Source organism: Blennius ocellaris (genome assembly GCF_963422515.1).
Source record: "Blennius ocellaris genome assembly, chromosome: 6".
NCBI lineage: Eukaryota > Metazoa > Chordata > Actinopteri > Blenniiformes > Blenniidae > Blennius > Blennius ocellaris.
Window position 1 is genome coordinate 25,619,897 of NC_137655.1, and position 18,395 is coordinate 25,638,291.

The 18,395-nt window shown below is 51.3% G+C and overlaps 1 protein-coding gene across 1 annotated transcript in view; it reads right to left on the minus strand.

Moving 5' to 3' along the window:
* kalrna (kalirin RhoGEF kinase a) overlaps positions 1–18,395 on the minus strand; it is a gene marked incomplete at both ends in the record, with an annotated part of 193,373 nt that overhangs the window by 91,595 nt on the left and 83,383 nt on the right. The window contains 9 exons of the mRNA XM_080498258.1: positions 630–779; positions 5,755–5,904; positions 5,983–6,051; positions 7,029–7,148; positions 9,104–9,270; positions 10,055–10,379; positions 10,460–10,634; positions 11,458–11,627; positions 13,136–13,327. Coding sequence (XP_080354384.1) covers positions 630–779; positions 5,755–5,904; positions 5,983–6,051; positions 7,029–7,148; positions 9,104–9,270; positions 10,055–10,379; positions 10,460–10,634; positions 11,458–11,627; positions 13,136–13,327 — 1,518 coding nt within the window. The remainder of the gene's footprint in view (positions 1–629; positions 780–5,754; positions 5,905–5,982; positions 6,052–7,028; positions 7,149–9,103; positions 9,271–10,054; positions 10,380–10,459; positions 10,635–11,457; positions 11,628–13,135; positions 13,328–18,395) is intronic.

Sequence of the window (18,395 nt, forward strand, 5' to 3'; positions counted from 1 at the left end):
CCGGCCCAGACAGTAGAAGAGAGAGCGCAGACAGTAGAAGAGAGAGCAGCAGACAGTAGAAGAGAGAGAGCAGACAGGTGAAGAGAGAGCAGACAGGTGAAGAGAGAGCAGACAGTAGAAGAGATAGGGCAGACAGTAGAAGAGAGAGCAGACAGGTGAAGAGAGAGCAGACAGTAGAAGACAGAGCAGACAGTAGAAGAGAGCAGCAGACAGTAGAAGACAGAGCAGACAGTAGAAGAGAGAGCAGACAGTAGAAGAGAGAGCAGACAGGTGAAGAGAGAGCAGACAGGTGAAGAGAGAGCAGACAGTTGAAGAGAGAGCAGACAGGTGAAGAGAGAGCAGACAGTAGTAGAAAGAGCAGGCAGGTGAAGAGAGAGCAGACAGTAGAAGACAGAGCAGACAGTAGAAGATAGGGCAGACAGTAGAAGAGAGAGCAGACAGTAGAAGAGAGAGCAGACAGGGGAAGAGAGAGCAGACAGGTGAAGAGAGAGCAGCCAGTAGTAGAAAGAGCAGGCAGGTGAAGAGAGAGCAGACAGGTGAAGAGAGAGCAGCCAGTAGAAGAAAGAGCAGGCAGGTGAAGAGAGAGCAGACAGTAGAAGAGAGAGCAGACAGTAGAAGAGAGAGCAGACCTTGAGGAAAGCCTCCTTCTGCTCCAGATGTTTGCTGATGAGTGGCAGGAGGTGGTCGCTCTCCCCTGAACCTCCCAGCTTGTCATGGCTGCTGCACCAGTCCTCGTCCCGCCGGTACTCCTGCTCCAGGCTCTCCAGCACGCTGCACACCTGCACACACACACACACACACACACACACACACACACACACACACACACACACACACACACACACACACACACACACACACACACACACACACACACACACACACACACACACACACACACACACACACACACACACACTCTCTAATTTTTTTCTACAGTTGATTTTGAAATGCCACTATTCAATCTTAAGACTCAAATATCAACTCCTTTAGTTTTTTAACTTTCACTAACTACAATATGATACATTTCCTTTTATCATTTCCTAAATGAGAATAAGGTGGGAACACATCAAACCAAAGTAGAGAAACATCTCCTCTTCCTCCCTCTTCCTCCTCTTCCTCCCCTTCTTCCTCCTACGTCCTCCTCTTCCTCCCCCCGTCCTCCTCTTCCTCCCTCTTCCTCCTACGTTTCCCTCTTCCTCCCCCGTCTCCCTCTTCCTCCTCTTCCTCCCCCGTCCCCCTCTTCCTCCCCCGTCTCTCTCTTCCTCCCCATCTCCCTCTTCCTCCTCTATATCCCTCTTCCTCCCCCGTCCCCCTCTTCCTCCCCCGTCTACCTCTTCCTCCCCCGTCTACCTCTTCCTCCTCCGTCTCCCTCTTCCTCCTCCATCTCCCTCTTCCTCCCCCGTCTCTCTCTTCCTCCCCCATCTCCCTCTTCCTCCTCTATCTCCCTCTTCCTCCTCTATCTCCCTCTTCCTCCTCCGTCTCCCTCTTCCTCCCCCGTCTCCCTCTTCCTCCCCCGTCTCCCTCTTCCTCCCACGTCTCCCTCTTCCTCCCCCGTCTCCCTCTTCCTCCCACGTCTCCCTCTTCCTCCCCCGTCCCCCTCTTCCTCCCCGTCTACCTCTTCCTCCTCCGTCTCCCTCTTCCTCCTCTATCTCCCTCTTCCTCCATCTCCCTCTTCCTCCCCCGTCTCTCTCTTCCTCCCCCATCTCCCTCTTCCTCCCCCGTCTCTCTCTTCCTCCCCCGTCTCCCTCTTCCTCCTCCATCTCCCTCTTCCTCCTCCATCTCCCTCTTCCTCCCTCTTCCTCCTCGGTCCCCCTCTTCCTCCTCCGTCTCCCTCTTCCTCCTCCATCTCCCTCTTCCTCCCTCTTCCTCCTCCGTCCCCCTCTTCCTCCTCCATCTCCCTCTTCCTCCCTCTTCCTCCTCCGTCCCCCTCTTCCTCCCCCGTCTCTCTCTTCCTCCCCCATCTCCCTCTTCCTCCTCTATCTCCCTCTTCCTCCCCCGTCTCTCTCTTCCTCCCCCGTCTCCCTCTTCCTCCTCCGTCTCCCTCTTCCTCCTCCATCTCCCTCTTCCTCCTCCATCTCCCTCTTCCTCTCTCTTCCTCCCCCGTCCCCCTCTTCCTCCCCCGTCTCCCTCTTCCTCCCCCATCTCCCTCTTCCTCCTCCATCTCCCTCTTCCTCCCTCTTCCTCCTCCGTCTCCCTCTTCCTCCCCCGTCTACCTCTTCCTCCCCCATCTCCCTCTTCCTCCCTCTTCCTCCTCCGTCTCCCTCTTCCTCCCCCGTCTCCCTCTTCCTCCCCCGTCGCCCTCTTCCTCCCCCGTCTACCTCTTACTCCCCTATCTCCCTCTTCCTCCTCTATCTCCCTCTTCCTCCCCCGTCCCCCTCTTCCTCCCCCGTCGCCCTCTTCCTCCCCCGTCTACCTCTTCCTCCCCTATCTCCCTCTTCCTCCTCTATCTCCCTCTTCCTCCTCCGTCTCCCTCTTCCTCCCCCGTCTCCCTCTTCCTCCCCCATCTCCCTCTTCCTCCCTCTTCCTCCTCCGTCTCCCTCTTCCTCCTCCGTCCCCCTCTTCCTCCCCCGTCTCCCTCTTCCTCCCACGTCTCCCTCTTCCTCCCCCGTCTCCCTCTTCCTCCCCGTCTCCCTCTTCCTCCCCCGTCTCCCTCTTCCTCCCCCGTCTCCCTCTTCCTCCCCCATCTCCCTCTTCCTCCCTCTTCCTCCTCCGTCTCCCTCTTCCTCCTCCGTCCCCCTCTTCCTCCCCCGTCTCCCTCTTCCTCCCCCGTCTCCCTCTTCCTCCCCCGTCCCCCTCTTCCTCCCCGTCTCTCTCTTCCTCCCCCATCTCCCTCTTCCTCCTCTATCTCCCTCTTCCTCCCCCGTCTCTCTCTTCCTCCCCCGTCTCCCTCTTCCTCCTCCGTCTCCCTCTTCCTCCTCCGTCTCCCTCTTCCTCCTCCATCTCCCTCTTCCTCCTCCATCTCCCTCTTCCTCTCTCTTCCTCCCCCGTCCCCCTCTTCCTCCCCCGTCTCCCTCTTCCTCCCCCATCTCCCTCTTCCTCCTCCATCTCCCTCTTCCTCCCTCTTCCTCCTCCGTCTCCCTCTTCCTCCCCGTCTACCTCTTCCTCCCCCATCTCCCTCTTCCTCCTCCATCTCCCTCTTCCTCCCTCTTCCTCCTCCGTCTCCCTCTTCCTCCCCCGTCGCCCTCTTCCTCCCCCGTCTACCTCTTCCTCCCCTATCTCCCTCTTCCTCCTCTATCTCCCTCTTCCTCCCCGTCTCCCTCTTCCTCCCCCGTCCCCCTCTTCCTCCCCCGTCGCCCTCTTCCTCCCCCGTCTACCTCTTCCTCCTCCATCTCCCTCTTCCTCCCTCTTCCTCCCCCGTCTACCTCTTCCTCCCCTATCTCCCTCTTCCTCCTCTATCTCCCTCTTCCTCCTCCGTCTCCCTCTTCCTCCCCCGTCTCCCTCTTCCTCCCCCATCTCCCTCTTCCTCCCTCTTCCTCCTCCGTCTCCCTCTTCCTCCTCCGTCCCCCTCTTCCTCCCCCATCTCCCTCTTCCTCCTCTATCTCCCTCTTCCTCCCCCGTCTCTCTCTTCCTCCCCCGTCTCCCTCTTCCTCCTCCGTCTCCCTCTTCCTCCCCCGTCTACCTCTTCCTCCCCTATCTCCCTCTTCCTCCTCTATCTCCCTCTTCCTCCTCCGTCTCCCTCTTCCTCCCCCGTCTCCCTCTTCCTCCCCCATCTCCCTCTTCCTCCCTCTTCCTCCTCCGTCTCCCTCTTCCTCCTCCGTCCCCCTCTTCCTCCTCCGTCCCCCTCTTCCTCCCCCGTCTCTCTCTTCCTCCCCCGTCTCCCTCTTCCTCCTCCGTCTCCCTCTTCCTCCTCCATCTCCCTCTTCCTCCTCCCTCTTCCTCTCTCTTCCTCCCCCGTCCCCCTCTTCCTCCCCCGTCTCCCTCTTCCTCCCCCATCTCCCTCTTCCTCCTCCATCTCCCTCTTCCTCCCTCTTCCTCCTCCGTCTCCCTCTTCCTCCCCCGTCTACCTCTTCCTCCCCCATCTCCCTCTTCCTCCTCCATCTCCCTCTTCCTCCCTCTTCCTCCTCCGTCTCCCTCTTCCTCCCCCGTCTCCCTCTTCCTCCCCCGTCGCCCTCTTCCTCCCCCGTCGCCCTCTTCCTCCCCCGTCTACCTCTTCCTCCCCCGTCTACCTCTTCCTCCTCCATCTCCCTCTTCCTCCCTCTTCCTCCCCCATCTACCTCTTCCTCCCCCATCTACCTCTTCCTCCCCTATCTCCCTCTTCCTCCTCTATCTCCCTCTTCCTCCTCCGTCTCCCTCTTCCTCCCCCATCTCCCTCTTCCTCCCTCTTCCTCCTCCGTCTCCCTCTTCCTCCTCCGTCCCCCTCTTCCTCCCCCATCTCCCTCTTCCTCCTCTATCTCCCTCTTCCTCCCCCGTCTCTCTCTTCCTCCCCCCGTCTCCCTCTTCCTCCTCCGTCTCCCTCTTCCTCCTCCATCTCCCTCTTCCTCTCTCTTCCTCCCCCGTCCCCCTCTTCCTCCCCCGTCTCCTTCTTCCTCCCCCATCTCCCTCTTCCTCCTCGATCTCCCTCTTCCTCCTCCATCTCCCTCTTCCTCCTCCATCTCCCTCTTCCTCCTCTATCTCCCTCTTCCTCCTCCATCTCCCTCTTCCTCCCTCTTCCTCCTCCGTCTCCCTCTTCCTCCCCCGTCTACCTCTTCCTCCCCCATCTCCCTCTTCCTCCCCCATCTCCCTCTTCCTCCTCTATCTCCCTCTTCCTCCTCTATCTCCCTCTTCCTCCTCCATCTCCCTCTTCCTCCCTCTTCCTCCTCCGTCTCCCTCTTCCTCCCCCGTCTACCTCTTCCTCCCCCATCTCCCTCTTCCTCCTCCATCTCCCTCTTCCTCCCTCTTCCTCCCCCGTCTCCCTCTTCCTCCCCCGTCGCCCTCTTCCTCCCCCGTCTACCTCTTCCTCCCCTATCTCCCTCTTCCTCCTCTATCTCCCTCTTCCTCCCCGTCTCCCTCTTCCTCCCCCGTCCCCCTCTTCCTCCCCCGTCGCCCTCTTCCTCCCCCGTCTACCTCTTCCTCCTCCATCTCCCTCTTCCTCCCCCGTCTCCCTCTTCCTCCCCCGTCGCCCTCTTCCTCCCCCGTCTACCTCTTCCTCCCCTATCTCCCTCTTCCTCCTCTATCTCCCTCTTCCTCCCCGTCTCCCTCTTCCTCCCCCGTCCCCCTCTTCCTCCCCCGTCGCCCTCTTCCTCCCCCGTCTCCCTCTTCCTCCTCCATCTCCCTCTTCCTCCCTCTTCCTCCCCCGTCTACCTCTTCCTCCCCTATCTCCCTCTTCCTCCTCTATCTCCCTCTTCCTCCTCCGTCTCCCTCTTCCTCCCCCGTCTCCCTCTTCCTCCCCCATCTCCCTCTTCCTCCTCTATCTCCCTCTTCCTCCCCCGTCCCCCTCTTCCTCCCCCGTCGCCCTCTTCCTACCCCGTCTACCTCTTCCTCCCCTATCTCCCTCTTCCTCCTCCATCTCCCTCTTCCTCCCTCTTCCTCCCCGTCTACCTCTTCCTCCCCTATCTCCCTCTTCCTCCTCTATCTCCCTCTTCCTCCTCCGTCTCCCTCTTCCTCCCCCGTCTCCCTCTTCCTCCCCCATCTCCCTCTTCCTCCTCTATCTCCCTCTTCCTCCCTCTTCCTCCTCCGTCTCCCTCTTCCTCCTCCGTCTCCCCTCTTCCTCCTCCGTCCCCCTCTTCCTCCCCCGTCCCCCTCTTCCTCCCCCGCCTCCCTCTTCGGCCTCACCTGTTCAGAAGTCTTGTAGAAGGCGACGGAGGCGTTGACCAGCTTCAGCCGATCCTCCATCTTCAGCATGAGCTGCTGCCAGTGGACGGCCACCTTCTCAGCACAGCCCCTGATGGCCTCGGGGTCGTAGTGTCCGGCCTGCAGCATCATCTGGGACAGACACAGGGTGAGGAGACCTGCCACCCTGGAGGGGGGGAGGGAGGGAGGGTGGGGGGGGGGTGGGGTTACCTCGGCCTTCTGCTGGACCTGCAGGGCGCTCTGGTGCGTCTTCTGCAGGGAGTTGGCGTGGAAGAGGGACTGAGGAGGGAGACGCTGGTTATCACCACCACATGACTGCTAACACTGGAGGCTAGTTTGACACTTGGATCAAAGCCTGTGAGCAAGGCATTTCAATGACGCTGTAGAAAATAACATTTCCTTTTCAGTTGTTTATTTCTAAGTGGCTGAATGCAGTTTAATGTTTAGTCACAGTGCAGTCATTATGATGTCACTGCAACATTTGACACGTAGTTATAGACGACTGAACTTGTGCTAAAATACAATCAAAGCTATTTAAATATGAGTAATAAGTGTTGAACTGCTCCCTTTATACAGACATTCAGCCCCTCGACTGCAGGAAGAAGAAGAAAAATCACTGAAGTGGGAATTTAAAAATCTGGTTTTACTAAACAACCGGATCAGTTTTTAAGTGCGTCGATATTAAAAAAGCATCTTTTCTATTTCAGCCCTGGGGTTGCTTTAATGAACAGGACTTGAGTTATGCAGAAGAAACACACACACACACACACACACACACACACACACACACACACACACACACACACACACACACACACACACACACACACACACACACACACACACACACAGCTCGTTCTTAAATCCATCTACCAGTAATGCCATCTCTGCACGCTATGTGTGTGTGTGTGCATGCGTGTGTGTGTGTGTGTGTGTGTGTGTGTGTGTGTGTGTGTGTGTGTGTGTGTGTGTGTGTGTGTGTGTGTGTGTGTGTGTGTGTGTGTGTGTGTGTGTGTGTGTGTGTGTGTGTGTTTAAGCATCTGTAACTCTTCAAAAATCACTGCAGAATGAAATAATGATTGCTACAAAGCTTGGCACACACACAGATTACAAAGTGTGTGCGTGTGTCTGTGTGTGTGTGTGTGTGTGTGTGTGTGTGTGTGTGTGTGTGTGTGTGTGTGTGTGTGTGTGTGTGTGCCCATCTGCTAGCATTCAAAGCGCTACACACTGAAGTAACGGCGGTGGCGAGGACGCACCTCGATGGCCATCTGGAACTGCTCGTGTTCCCTCTGCAGCTGCTCGGCCTCCGACAGGGAGCTGGCGTTCACCATGCTGGCGTTCAGCATGGACTCCCCGTTTCGGATCCAGCCCAGCACCTGGACGGGGAACACAGAGGGAACCGCCACCGGGTGCTGAGTCAGCAGCTCACACTTGTTTCTCTCCAGACGCATGTTGTGACAGAGGGAAACACGGAGGCCAGTGTTTAACATCCTCTGTAGGTCTGAACCCACATCACAGGTTGACCTGGCCTGTGGGCGTGGTTACCTGTTTGACCCCGGCCTGTGGGCCTGGTTACCTGTTTGACCTGTCCTGTGGGCCTGGTTACCTGTTTGACCTGGCCTGTGGGCCTGGTTACCTGTTTGACCTGTCCTGTGGGCCTGGTTACCTGTTTGACCTGTCCTGTGGGCCTGGTTACCTGTTTGACCTGTCCTGTGGGCCTGGTTACCTGTTTGACCTGGCCTGTGGGCGTGGTTACCTGTTTGACCCTGGCCTGTGGGCGTGGTTACCTGTTTGACCTGGCCTGTGGGCCTGGTTACCTGTTTGACCTGGCCTGTGGGCCTGGTTACCTGTTTGACCTGTCCTGTGGGCCTGGTTACCTGTTTGACCTGTCCTGTGGGCCTGGTTACCTGTTTGACCTGGCCTGTGGGCCTGGTTACCTGTTTGACCTGGCCTGTGGGCCTGGTTACCTGTTTGACCTGGCCTGTGGGCCTGGTTACCTGTTTGACCTGGCCTGTGGGCCTGGTTACCTGTTTGACCTGGCCTGTGGGCGTGGTTACCTGTTTGACCCTGGCCTGTGGGTGTGGTTACCTGTTTGACCCTGGCCTGTGGGTGTGGCTACCTGTTTGACCTGGCCTGTGGGCGTGGTTACCTGTTTGACCCTGGCCTGTGGGTGTGGTTACCTGTTTGACCCTGGCCTGTGGGTGTGGCTACCTGTTTGACCTGGCCTGTGGGTGTGGCTACCTGTTTGACCTGGCCTGTGGGCGTGGTTACCTGTTTGACCCTGGCCTGTGGGTGTGGTTACCTGTTTGACCCTGGCCTGTGGGTGTGGCTACCTGTTTGACCTGGCCTGTGGGCGTGGTTACCTGTTTGACCCTGGCCTGTGGGTGTGGTTACCTGTTTGACCCTGGCCTGTGGGTGTGGCTACCTGTTTGACCTGGCCTGTGGGCGTGGTTACCTGTTTGACCTGGCCTGTGGGTGTGGCTACCTGTTTGACCTGGCCTGTGGGTGTGGCTACCTGTTTGACCCTGGCCTGTGGGCGTGGGCGTGTTTGACCTGGCCTGTGGGCGTGGTTACCTGTTTGACCTGGCCTGTGGGCCTGGTTACCTGTTTGACCCTGGCCTGTGGGTGTGGCTACCTGTTTGACCTGGCCTGTGGGCGTGGTTACCTGTTTGACCTGGCCTGTGGGTGTGGCTACCTGTTTGACCTGGCCTGTGGGTGTGGCTACCTGTTTGACCCTGGCCTGTGGGCGTGGGCGTGTTTGACCTGGCCTGTGGGCGTGGTTACCTGTTTGACCTGGCCTGTGGGCCTGGTTACCTGTTTGACCTGGCCTGTGGGCGTGGTTACCTGTTTGACCCTGGCCTGTGGGTGTGGTTACCTGTTTGACCTGGCCTGTGGGCGTGGTTACCTGTTTGACCCTGGCCTGTGGGTGTGGTTACCTGTTTGACCCTGGCCTGTGGGTGTGGCTACCTGTTTGACCTGGCCTGTGGGCGTGGTTACCTGTTTGACCCTGGCCTGTGGGTGTGGTTACCTGTTTGACCCTGGCCTGTGGGTGTGGCTACCTGTTTGACCTGGCCTGTGGGCGTGGTTACCTGTTTGACCTGGCCTGTGGGTGTGGCTACCTGTTTGACCTGGCCTGTGGGTGTGGCTACCTGTTTGACCCTGGCCTGTGGGCGTGGGCGTGTTTGACCTGGCCTGTGGGCGTGGTTACCTGTTTGACCCTGGCCTGTGGGTGTGGTTACCTGTTTGACCCTGGCCTGTGGGTGTGGCTACCTGTTTGACCCTGGCCTGTGGGCGTGGTTACCTGTTTGACCTGGCCTGTGGGTGTGGTTACCTGTTTGACCTCGGCCTGCAGGTGGCGCAGTTGCAGGCTCTGCTCCAGCTGGGTGTGTGTGTGCTGGGCGCTGAGCTCCACCTCCTGCTGCTTCTCGTGGAGGAACTCCAGCAGCTCCTGAACCTGCGAGGCCAGGTCCATGTCCTTCTCCCCGGTCAGCTCGATCCCTGACACACACACACACACACACACACACACACACACACACACACACACACACACACACACACACACATTCTCATTTTTTTCTACAGTTGATTTTGAAAAGCCACAATTGAATCTTAAGACTCAAATATCAACTTCCTTTTTGATTCCTCTAGTTTTTTTTGACTTTATCTAAGTACAATTGTTAGGAGAAATGTTTCTTTCATGCTTGTGCAAATCCTGTGCAGACCTTTGAGGTCAGCGGCCTGCAGCCCTGCAGCTCACATGAGATCTTTATCTGTTAATTGTTTGTGTTTCTCCCCCTTCCAATTAGTTGTGTTTCTACGATCCTGTAAGACAGACCACAGGAACCAGTTTGAACCAGTTTGCTTACAACTTGTGAACCCGCCCACTGAGCTGTCAATCAAGAAGGCTGGCAGAGAGCATTCTGGGAAGACTTCTGGGTGAACCCTGTGAGGTGAACTTGGTGTCTTCCCTTGCTGCAAGTACCTCGATTGTTTCTTGATTCACGTGTCTTCTCTTTATTGACCTATTTCAGGGGTTTAGACCTGACAACAATATTAACTTCTTTTTTTTTTTAATATGAGCTAATAGTATTTTATATTATGAATTAGACTTCATAAAGTCTTTTATCATTTCATCATCACCTGAGATTAACACCATGACTGACATCAACACTCATATGAAGGTCCGTCTGTGTTTTAGATCCTGTTTACAATGAGAACATGTGTGTGTGTGTGTGTGTGTGTGTGTGTGTGTGTGTGTGTGTGTGTGTGTGTGTGTTACCTGACGCCTGCACCTCCATGATGTACTGGTGCAGGTCTTGGCCCTGCTGCATCACTTCGTACGTCATGTTGTTCATGGCGGCCTTCCGCTCCGCGTGACGTTTCAGCCGCTGCTCGGCCAGGCCGATGTCCTCCACGCCTCCGGAGGAGGAGGAGCCACTCCCTCCTCCCCCGCCTCCTCCCCCGGCTCCTCCCCCTCCTCCTCCTCCTCCTCCTCCTCCCCCGCTGCTGCTGCTGCTGCTGGTGCTGCTGCTGCAGGCCGACCGCCCGGCGTCGCTCAGCTGGCGGGACAGGTCCTCGTTCCAGGCGTCCAGCTCCGCCGTGACCTGCGGAGGTTCCGGGGAGTTAAAAGCGTGACGTGGAGGCGTCGCCGAGGCCCCGCCCCCTCTGACCCGCCCCCTCTCACCTCGATGGTGTACTGCTCGAAGATGCGCAGCTGCAAGAAGATGTCCAGCTTGATCTTGCGCTCGTGGAACAGCTCCTCCATCTGGCCCTGCGCCTCGTCCAGCTGCTGCAGCACCCCCTGGATGTGAGCGATGGAACTGCAGTGAGGCGTCTTGTTGGTGGACATGGCGGCGTCTCTGCAGGAAGTCAACCAGAAGCCGCTTTTATGTCTGCAAACATCCTGCATGTGACGTGTTTAACTCTGCATTTATTTTAGAGATCACGTTGCAGTTTGAAAAGGATTTAGAACTTATTTATCAAAAAGTAAAGCTTTCTTTGGAAGCGTGACGTTTCCTGTTAAAGTCTTTCAAGTCATTGATCTGGTCTGTAAGCTCATTTTAACGTCTTTATGTCGTCGCTTTATCTTGATTTTGTTGTTTCGTGTCCATCGACATGTTTTCTTCAATTGGTGGTGATTCCTAATGTTTCTGTGAAACTTAAAAATGAATCATTTCCGTCATTTCACGTCAATAATTTTCAACCTCCTTGTCACACATTTTAGTGGTTGTCATTTTGTGGTGAATTTCACTGCTTTATGGTCATTTTTTTCATCACTTTGTAACCAGTTTCTTATCATGTATCATGAGTTATATATGCAAGCTGACTCATTTTTCACTTTCCTTGGTTACAGTTCATTTTATTTGTAGATATTAAAGAACCTTATTTGTGTTCCTACCAATTATTTGACTTCTTGCTAGAATGTTTTTGAGCTACTGATGCGGTTGCTATAATCCCAGGAGTTTATCCTACCGGTGTGAAATCCCATCACACAATTAAATGAAAGTTACCAGGAGATTAAAGTACTTAGAACTCTGTACTCACTGAAGTTCAACAGTGAAAATCCTCTAAATTCACAATTGTTTTATGAAAGTTTTTATTTTTGCAATTCTAAATCTGTGGTTGATCAAGGTTCAGTACAAATCTTTGTTTCTCCTGCGGGCCTGCCATGCTGGCTCTCACCTGAGCTGCTGCATCAGCTCCTCCCCCTCCTTGATGACGTTGAGCGTGGCCTCCAGCGTGGCCGTCTGCTGCTGCTGGAACTGCTGGATCAGCGTCTGGACCGAGTCCACCGAGTCGCAGCACACGTCGTCCAGCAGCTGCTTCTGCAGCTCCTCCATCCACGACCACAGCTGCAGGACAACAGGGTGCACTGTAACGTCACTGCAGCGTTCACTGTGTTTCCTCACGTCTGATACACATCAATTAAAGTTAAAAAAAAGTACATTTAACTGTGAATTTTTTTTTTTTTTATTAAAGTGCATTAAAGTTTTGCATTAAAACAAGTTTTGTTTTGAAATTTGTTATAAAAAAAATGCAGATCCCAACAGGTTGGGTTGATAATCAGGAGGTTATGACATCAGAAGTGTCGACGTGTGTCCCAACATGTTTTTTAGAATTGATCATAAAAGTGCTGTGTTCTGTAACTCTGACTGTTATTAACCAGTCAGTGTTAAAGAAATGTAGAAACATGAGGGTGTTTTGCTCCCTGCCAGCCAGGAGACGTAGTTAAAGGTATACAGGAGGATTTTCAGGAATTTTAGGAAAGAACCGCCCTCTCCACCTTTTGAAAAAAAATGCGCATGCGCAACGCTGTACCTGCTCCCGAGACGGAACGCCTACTAAAACGCGTGCGAGAGACGTGCACGAGCCCAGTTCTCCTCGTGCACGCTCTGTTTACAAGTCACAAGTCGGCATCGCTCACATAAGCTCACTTTACAAGAAGATTTGCACCAGAGGGGGTGAAACTGTGTAAAAATGTCCGAGAATAATGTGTCGGGTCGGCCACCGGCATGATGAGGACCGTGTGGAGTGAGCTGCGCGCAGGGACGAACACGTACGACGGGCTTACGTCATATATCACCAGAATGATTGACAATTGGGAGGACCAGTTATTTTGATGATCCACCCGGAAGAAGAAAATCCTCTACTATACCTTTAAATAAAGGACACCAGCCTCCGGCGTACAGCCGGTCATCAGAGACGTCACGTGTCATAAAAAGTTGATATACCGTTAAAGGGCCCACCATAAAACTCAATGTTACCTTGCAGCCGTTTATCTCTTCTGTAGAAAACATGGCAGCTCCACGTTGAAGCAGAACCAAGTGACTGTGTGCCTGTTGTTTTTTATTTTCCATTTAAAAATGTGCTTCGCCAGCATAAATAGGGTCCAGCCACCGTGAGGGGTGGGGGGGGGGGGGGGGGGGGGGGGGGGGGGGGGCGTTGATGGATATGGTTTTGTTCCATTTGAACATATAAAGTCGTTGTTCAAAGAAACAAGCTGGAAGTGACCACAAAGGTGTCCCACAAAGGGTTAAAGTCTAAATCCATTTAAAGCAGTTTCAAGGAATTGATTTATGAATATTCCAAGAGTGCAAAGACATTGTAAAACAAACGTGATCTTTGTGCCTTTTGCCACAAAATCACACATATTTCACAATTTCTAACGAAAAAAAAGTCTTTTAAACGTCTTCATTTTGAAAAATTCCCCAATGTGAGTGAAAGAAGAGCTGAGCAGTGAGCAGGACACGGTGGACCGACTGAAACACGAATGACCTGTTTAACAAGTGTCACTGGTTGTGTGCGTGAGGCAGCTTCTCTACTGTGAGTCCGAACAGACCCCCTGCTGGGGGTCGCTCACCTCTTTGGTGTGAGTGTGGAAGGACACCGACATGTCCAGCAGCAGCTTGCGGTGCTCCACCCGCCTCACGAAGTCCTGGATGCGGACCTCCAGGTGCCGCGCCGCCTTGTAGATCTCCTCGGGGTCGCACTCCCCGGTCTGGGCCAGCTGCTCCGCCGCCTCCAGCAGCTTGTCGGCGTTGGTGTAGGTGTTCTGGGGAAACGGCGGCACACGGTCAGCTCTCCTCGCGGTGCAGTGGGCAGCCTGGTGGCCGCACCGCAGGACACCCGGGTCGATTCCTGGTCGGGTTGCACTTCAACTCAACACTATCAACTCGTGTTTCAGTCTCCGCGTCGGAAACATGTGGTTCACATGAGCAGGCTGAGTTTCTTGTTAAATTGTATTTATCGTTCATATGCACCTTATTTTAAATGTTTGACTGTTTGCACTACTTTTTTAAAATATATTTAAATATGCTTTTTTTAATGCCTTTTTTACCGGTTGCTAAGCAACGACATTTCGTTGCCAGTTCCTCACTGTGTGATGTTCTATGCAATGACAATAAAGAAAGTCTAAGTCTAAGTCTATATGGGTCACTCTAATACATGTTCACTTCATATGAAGAATTGGGATTTAATCTACCGTACTTAATATGAATAGATGGAAATGTGCATAGGGGTGCCAGGGGGGGGGGGGGGGGGGGGGTGCTGCAGCGCCCCCTAGGACAGCCAAAGCACCTCCAAGAAATGTGAATTTTTTTTTTTACTGTGCTTTATTTGCATTTTCTTGTGTGTGAAGATTATATTGCCGCCTTGTTACTTAATAAATGCAGCAATAAAACATGTATTTATGTATTTATTTAACTAAAAAGCAATAATGTTATTGAGCCAATCACTGCAGACACATTAACCTCTGAACTTACTACTTCCTGCATTTTTCCTGGTGACTGGTTACTTACTACTAATAATAATAAAAGATGGAGCACTTTTTACCAAAAAAACAAAAAACAAAAAAAAAAGTGACAAAATCATTGATGCCTTTGCTCTAAACCAGAACAAGTGATGTATTATTTAATCATTGATGATTATTGCCTGTTTGGTGTTTCAGGTGTGAATTGTGACTGCTGGTTCTCTATGCAGTCTTTATTAATGTCATTAGATCCACTGAAGACAATATTGTTCCTCCAGGAGGCGCTGGTGTCTTTGTGTGTGAGGCCGACATGAAAACTTGCATAATATTATTTTAAATAGCGGAGCTTTGACTGTTGGTGCATGACGGTGCATGACGGTGTATGATGGTGCATGACGGTGCATGACGGTGTATGACGGTGTATGATGGTGCATGACGGTGCATGACGGTGCATGATGGTGTATGATGGTGCATGACGGTGCATGACGGTGCATGACGGTGTATGACGGTGCATGACGGTGCATGACGGTGTATGATGGTGCATGACGGTGTATGATGGTGCATGATGGTGCATGACGGTGCGTGACGGTGCGTGACGGTGCGTGGCGGTGCATGATGGTGCATGATGGTGCAGGACGGTGCGTGACGGTGCATGACGGTGCATGACGGTGCGTGACGGTGCATGACGGTGTATGACGGTGTATGACGGTGTATGATGGTGCATGACGGTGTATGATGGTGTATGACGGTGTATGACGGTGCATGACGGTGCAGGACGGTGCGTGGCGGTGCATGATGGTGCATGATGGTGCAGGACGGTGCGTGACGGTGCATGACGGTGCATGATGGTGCAGGACGGTGCGTGACGGTGCATGACGGTGTATGACGGTGCATGATGGTGCAGGACAGTGCGTGACGGTGCATGACGGTGCATGACGGTGCGTGACGGTGCATGACGGTGCATGACGGTGTATGACGGTGTATGATGGTGTATGACGGTGCATGACGGTGCATGACGGTGCGTGACGGTGCATGACGGTGCGTGACGGTGCATGACGGTGCATGACGGTGTATGATGGTGTATGACGGTGCATGACGGTGCATGACGGTGTATGATGGTGTATGACGGTGCATGACGGTGCGTGACGGTGCGTGACGGTGCGTGACGGTGCAGGGTGCGTATCTTCGATGGTTTGGGAGAAAGAAAATAAAGTAGAACTCCCTACATTCTCCTGCACGTCACTGTGACATGAAGCTCCAGAGAACCAGCAACCAAACATCTGGAAATCTGTGACTTGATTAAATCACATGAACTCAACCAATTATTTCTGTTTGTGGAAATGACAGAATATTGTTCTCAGTGTGTTCTCAGTGTGTTCTCAGTGTGTTCACAGCGTTACACGAGATCTCCATAGCAACGTATGTTAAAAAAAACAAGTGCAATAAATGATGTTAATATGCAAACAGAAGAGAAGCGGAACCAGCTGGTTAATGGAGGCAAAGAAAGAGCACTGCTATTTAGAAGAACAACATCAACTCTGTATACATGTTTGTTTTAATCACAAATGATAAATTATCGATTGGAATTGGACAGAAATGATGAAGAAGTCGTTCTCTTCCTCCTCCAGGTCACATTTTCTTTCTTTTCCTCTTTGATTTGTTGCGTTTGGTCACTTTTCTCTGTCGCCACCAGGCTGAAATAAGTGGATCCTTCTATCATTTAATCAATCGATTTCTGTGAATAAATCAGTTAATGTCACTTTTCTTTCGTGTTTAAACTGTGTGACAGTGAACGGAATCACATTTGATCGTAGTTCAGCATCTTGACGTCACAATAAGAGTATATTTGTTATATATCGTGCAACACAATGACAGATCCTGTCAAAATGTGTTTTTAATTGTTACGAGTTAAGTTCTGAAGGAAATTGTATCCACCTAAACACCTTTGTGAGACGGTTTGCCCCCTGGTTTGAAAGAAACTCATTATGTATTATGTACATATTAAAGGAAGTCTAATACGTACGACTATCCAAGCAAAGCGAAATAAAACGGTAATTGGAGCTGTAATCTTCCTTCCTTTGTGCCACTATCAACCCCCAAAAACTGGATGAATCTTGTCAGAGTATTAAAGCTCTCGCTTCTATTAGAGGACAGAATGGATTAGTGGCGGTGGATTCCGTCAGAAGCAGAGATCATCTGCAGGATTTCTCTTCAGGGATGTTGAGCCGAACCTCGACGGCAGTTTGAGGCTTGAATGTGGAGAAAAACAACGTGAAAGCTTCTGTACATTGGAGAATGTGAGCCGGGGGTATTGGTACGAATCTTTGCCATGTTGACATTTCTCATACTGGAAGGATTAGCCGGAAGATAAAGATTATAATTTACAAGAGATTATTACGCATTGCTGCGTGGCGTGTTGGATTCAGGCTGAGGATTACGGAGACGAGATCACTGCAGTGGAAAACTGGACATTATGAAACTCTGCAGACTGGACTGAACGGTGAAACATGTAATATTATGAATAAAGTGAGACCCTGAAGCAGCTCCTGTTTCCACGACGCGTTCAGGTTCAGTTTAAAGCAGAACTACATTAACTGTGACCTCAGCAGGAGCGAAGGAACACAAACACAGTGAGCTGCTTCACGAGCCTCAGGACTGAACGCTTCATGTACGAACAAACAGCAGAACTACTGGTTGTTTACATTAAGGTAAGGTAAGGTAAGGTAAGGTAAGGTAAGGTAAGGTAAGGTAAGGTAAGATAAGATAAGATAAGATAAGATAAGATAAGATAAGATAAGATAAGATAAGATAAGATAAGATAAGATAAGATAAGGTAAGGTAAGGTAAGGTAAGGTAAGGTAAGGTAAGGTAAGGTAAGGTAAGGTAAGGTAAGGTAAGGTAAGGTAAGGTAAGGTAAGGTAAGATAAGATAAGATAAGATAAGATAAGATAAGATAAGATAAGATAAGATAAGATAAGATAAGATAAGATAAGATAAGATAAGATAAGATAAGATAAGATAAGATAAGATAAGATAAGATAAGATAAGATAAGATAAGAAAAGATAAGATAAGATAAGGTAAGGTAAGGTAAGGTAAGGTAAGGTAAGGTAAGGTAAGGTAAGGTACGGTACGGTACGGTACGGTACGGTACGGTACGGTACGGTACGGTACGGTAAGGTAAGGTAAGGTAAGGTAAGGTAAGGTAAGGTAAGGTAAGGTAAGGTAAGGTAAGGTAAGATAAGATAAGGTAAGGTAAGGTAAGGTAAGGTAAGGTAAGGTAAGGTAAGGTAAGCCTTTATTGATCACAAAGGAGAAATGTACTTGATCCATTCTGCTCTTCAGGACTCATGAGTAGGAAACAAGAAATGTGCAAACAGTTAGATAAGAATAGAGGAATCTGATATACAATGACTATCAAGAACTCTAAGAACCAAAATATTACAGTAAAGAGAAATAATAAGTAAATATAATAGGACTACAAAATAAGATAAAAATCACAAACTATAATAAAGTATAATAAGTTCTAAGGGGAGCAAAATATACAGTAAGATGAAATACAAGGAAAATAAACTATGAGGGTGGGGGGGGCAGCAAAGTGTAGAATAAAGTACAATAAACACACGATAGTAAAAAAGAATACCAGTGTTGGTCTATATAATACCAGTAACTAGAGCTTGCAGGCTGACATCTGTAACAACCAGACTAGTTACCGTAAATCCACTAATGACAATTTATTGTTATCCTGGATGACGTTTTCTAGTGCTGCCAAAAATAACTCGCCAATTTAATGAATTGATTTGAAACGTTTAACTGATCATCTAATGTGATGAACTCCTGACCGGAGCAGCAGCGACTGCAGAGCAACACGACACCCAGTGGAATCATAGACGGCAGAAAGTTTCACTTGAAAAGTTCCCTGACCGCTCGTCGAGAAACTGAAAGACATTAGCTTTACTTTGAAAAGCCGAAGTTAACGACCACAGAAGTAATTCTGCAGTAAAACAGCAGGTTGCCAGGTTGGCTGACCGGGAGCCTCCAGACTGCTGAACCTGGGGGAAATGTTCATTTATACTCTTTCTCTGGCTCTCCTGTATAGCGTGTGTGTGTGTGTGTGTGTGTGTGTGTGTGTGTGTGTGTGTGTGTGTGTGTGTGTGTGTGTGTGTGTGTGTGTGTGTGCGTGCGTGCGTGCGTGTGTGTGTGTGTGTGTGTGTGCCGTCTCTCTCTCGTGGACATTCCAGTATATTATTGCCACTTTGTTCATGTAATATTATAATACTATAGTTTGAAACTTTGTTTCTAGAAATATTCAAATTTTCAAACTGGTGACTTGACCTGATGATAGATATTTATTCATTTATTAGTTTATGTTGT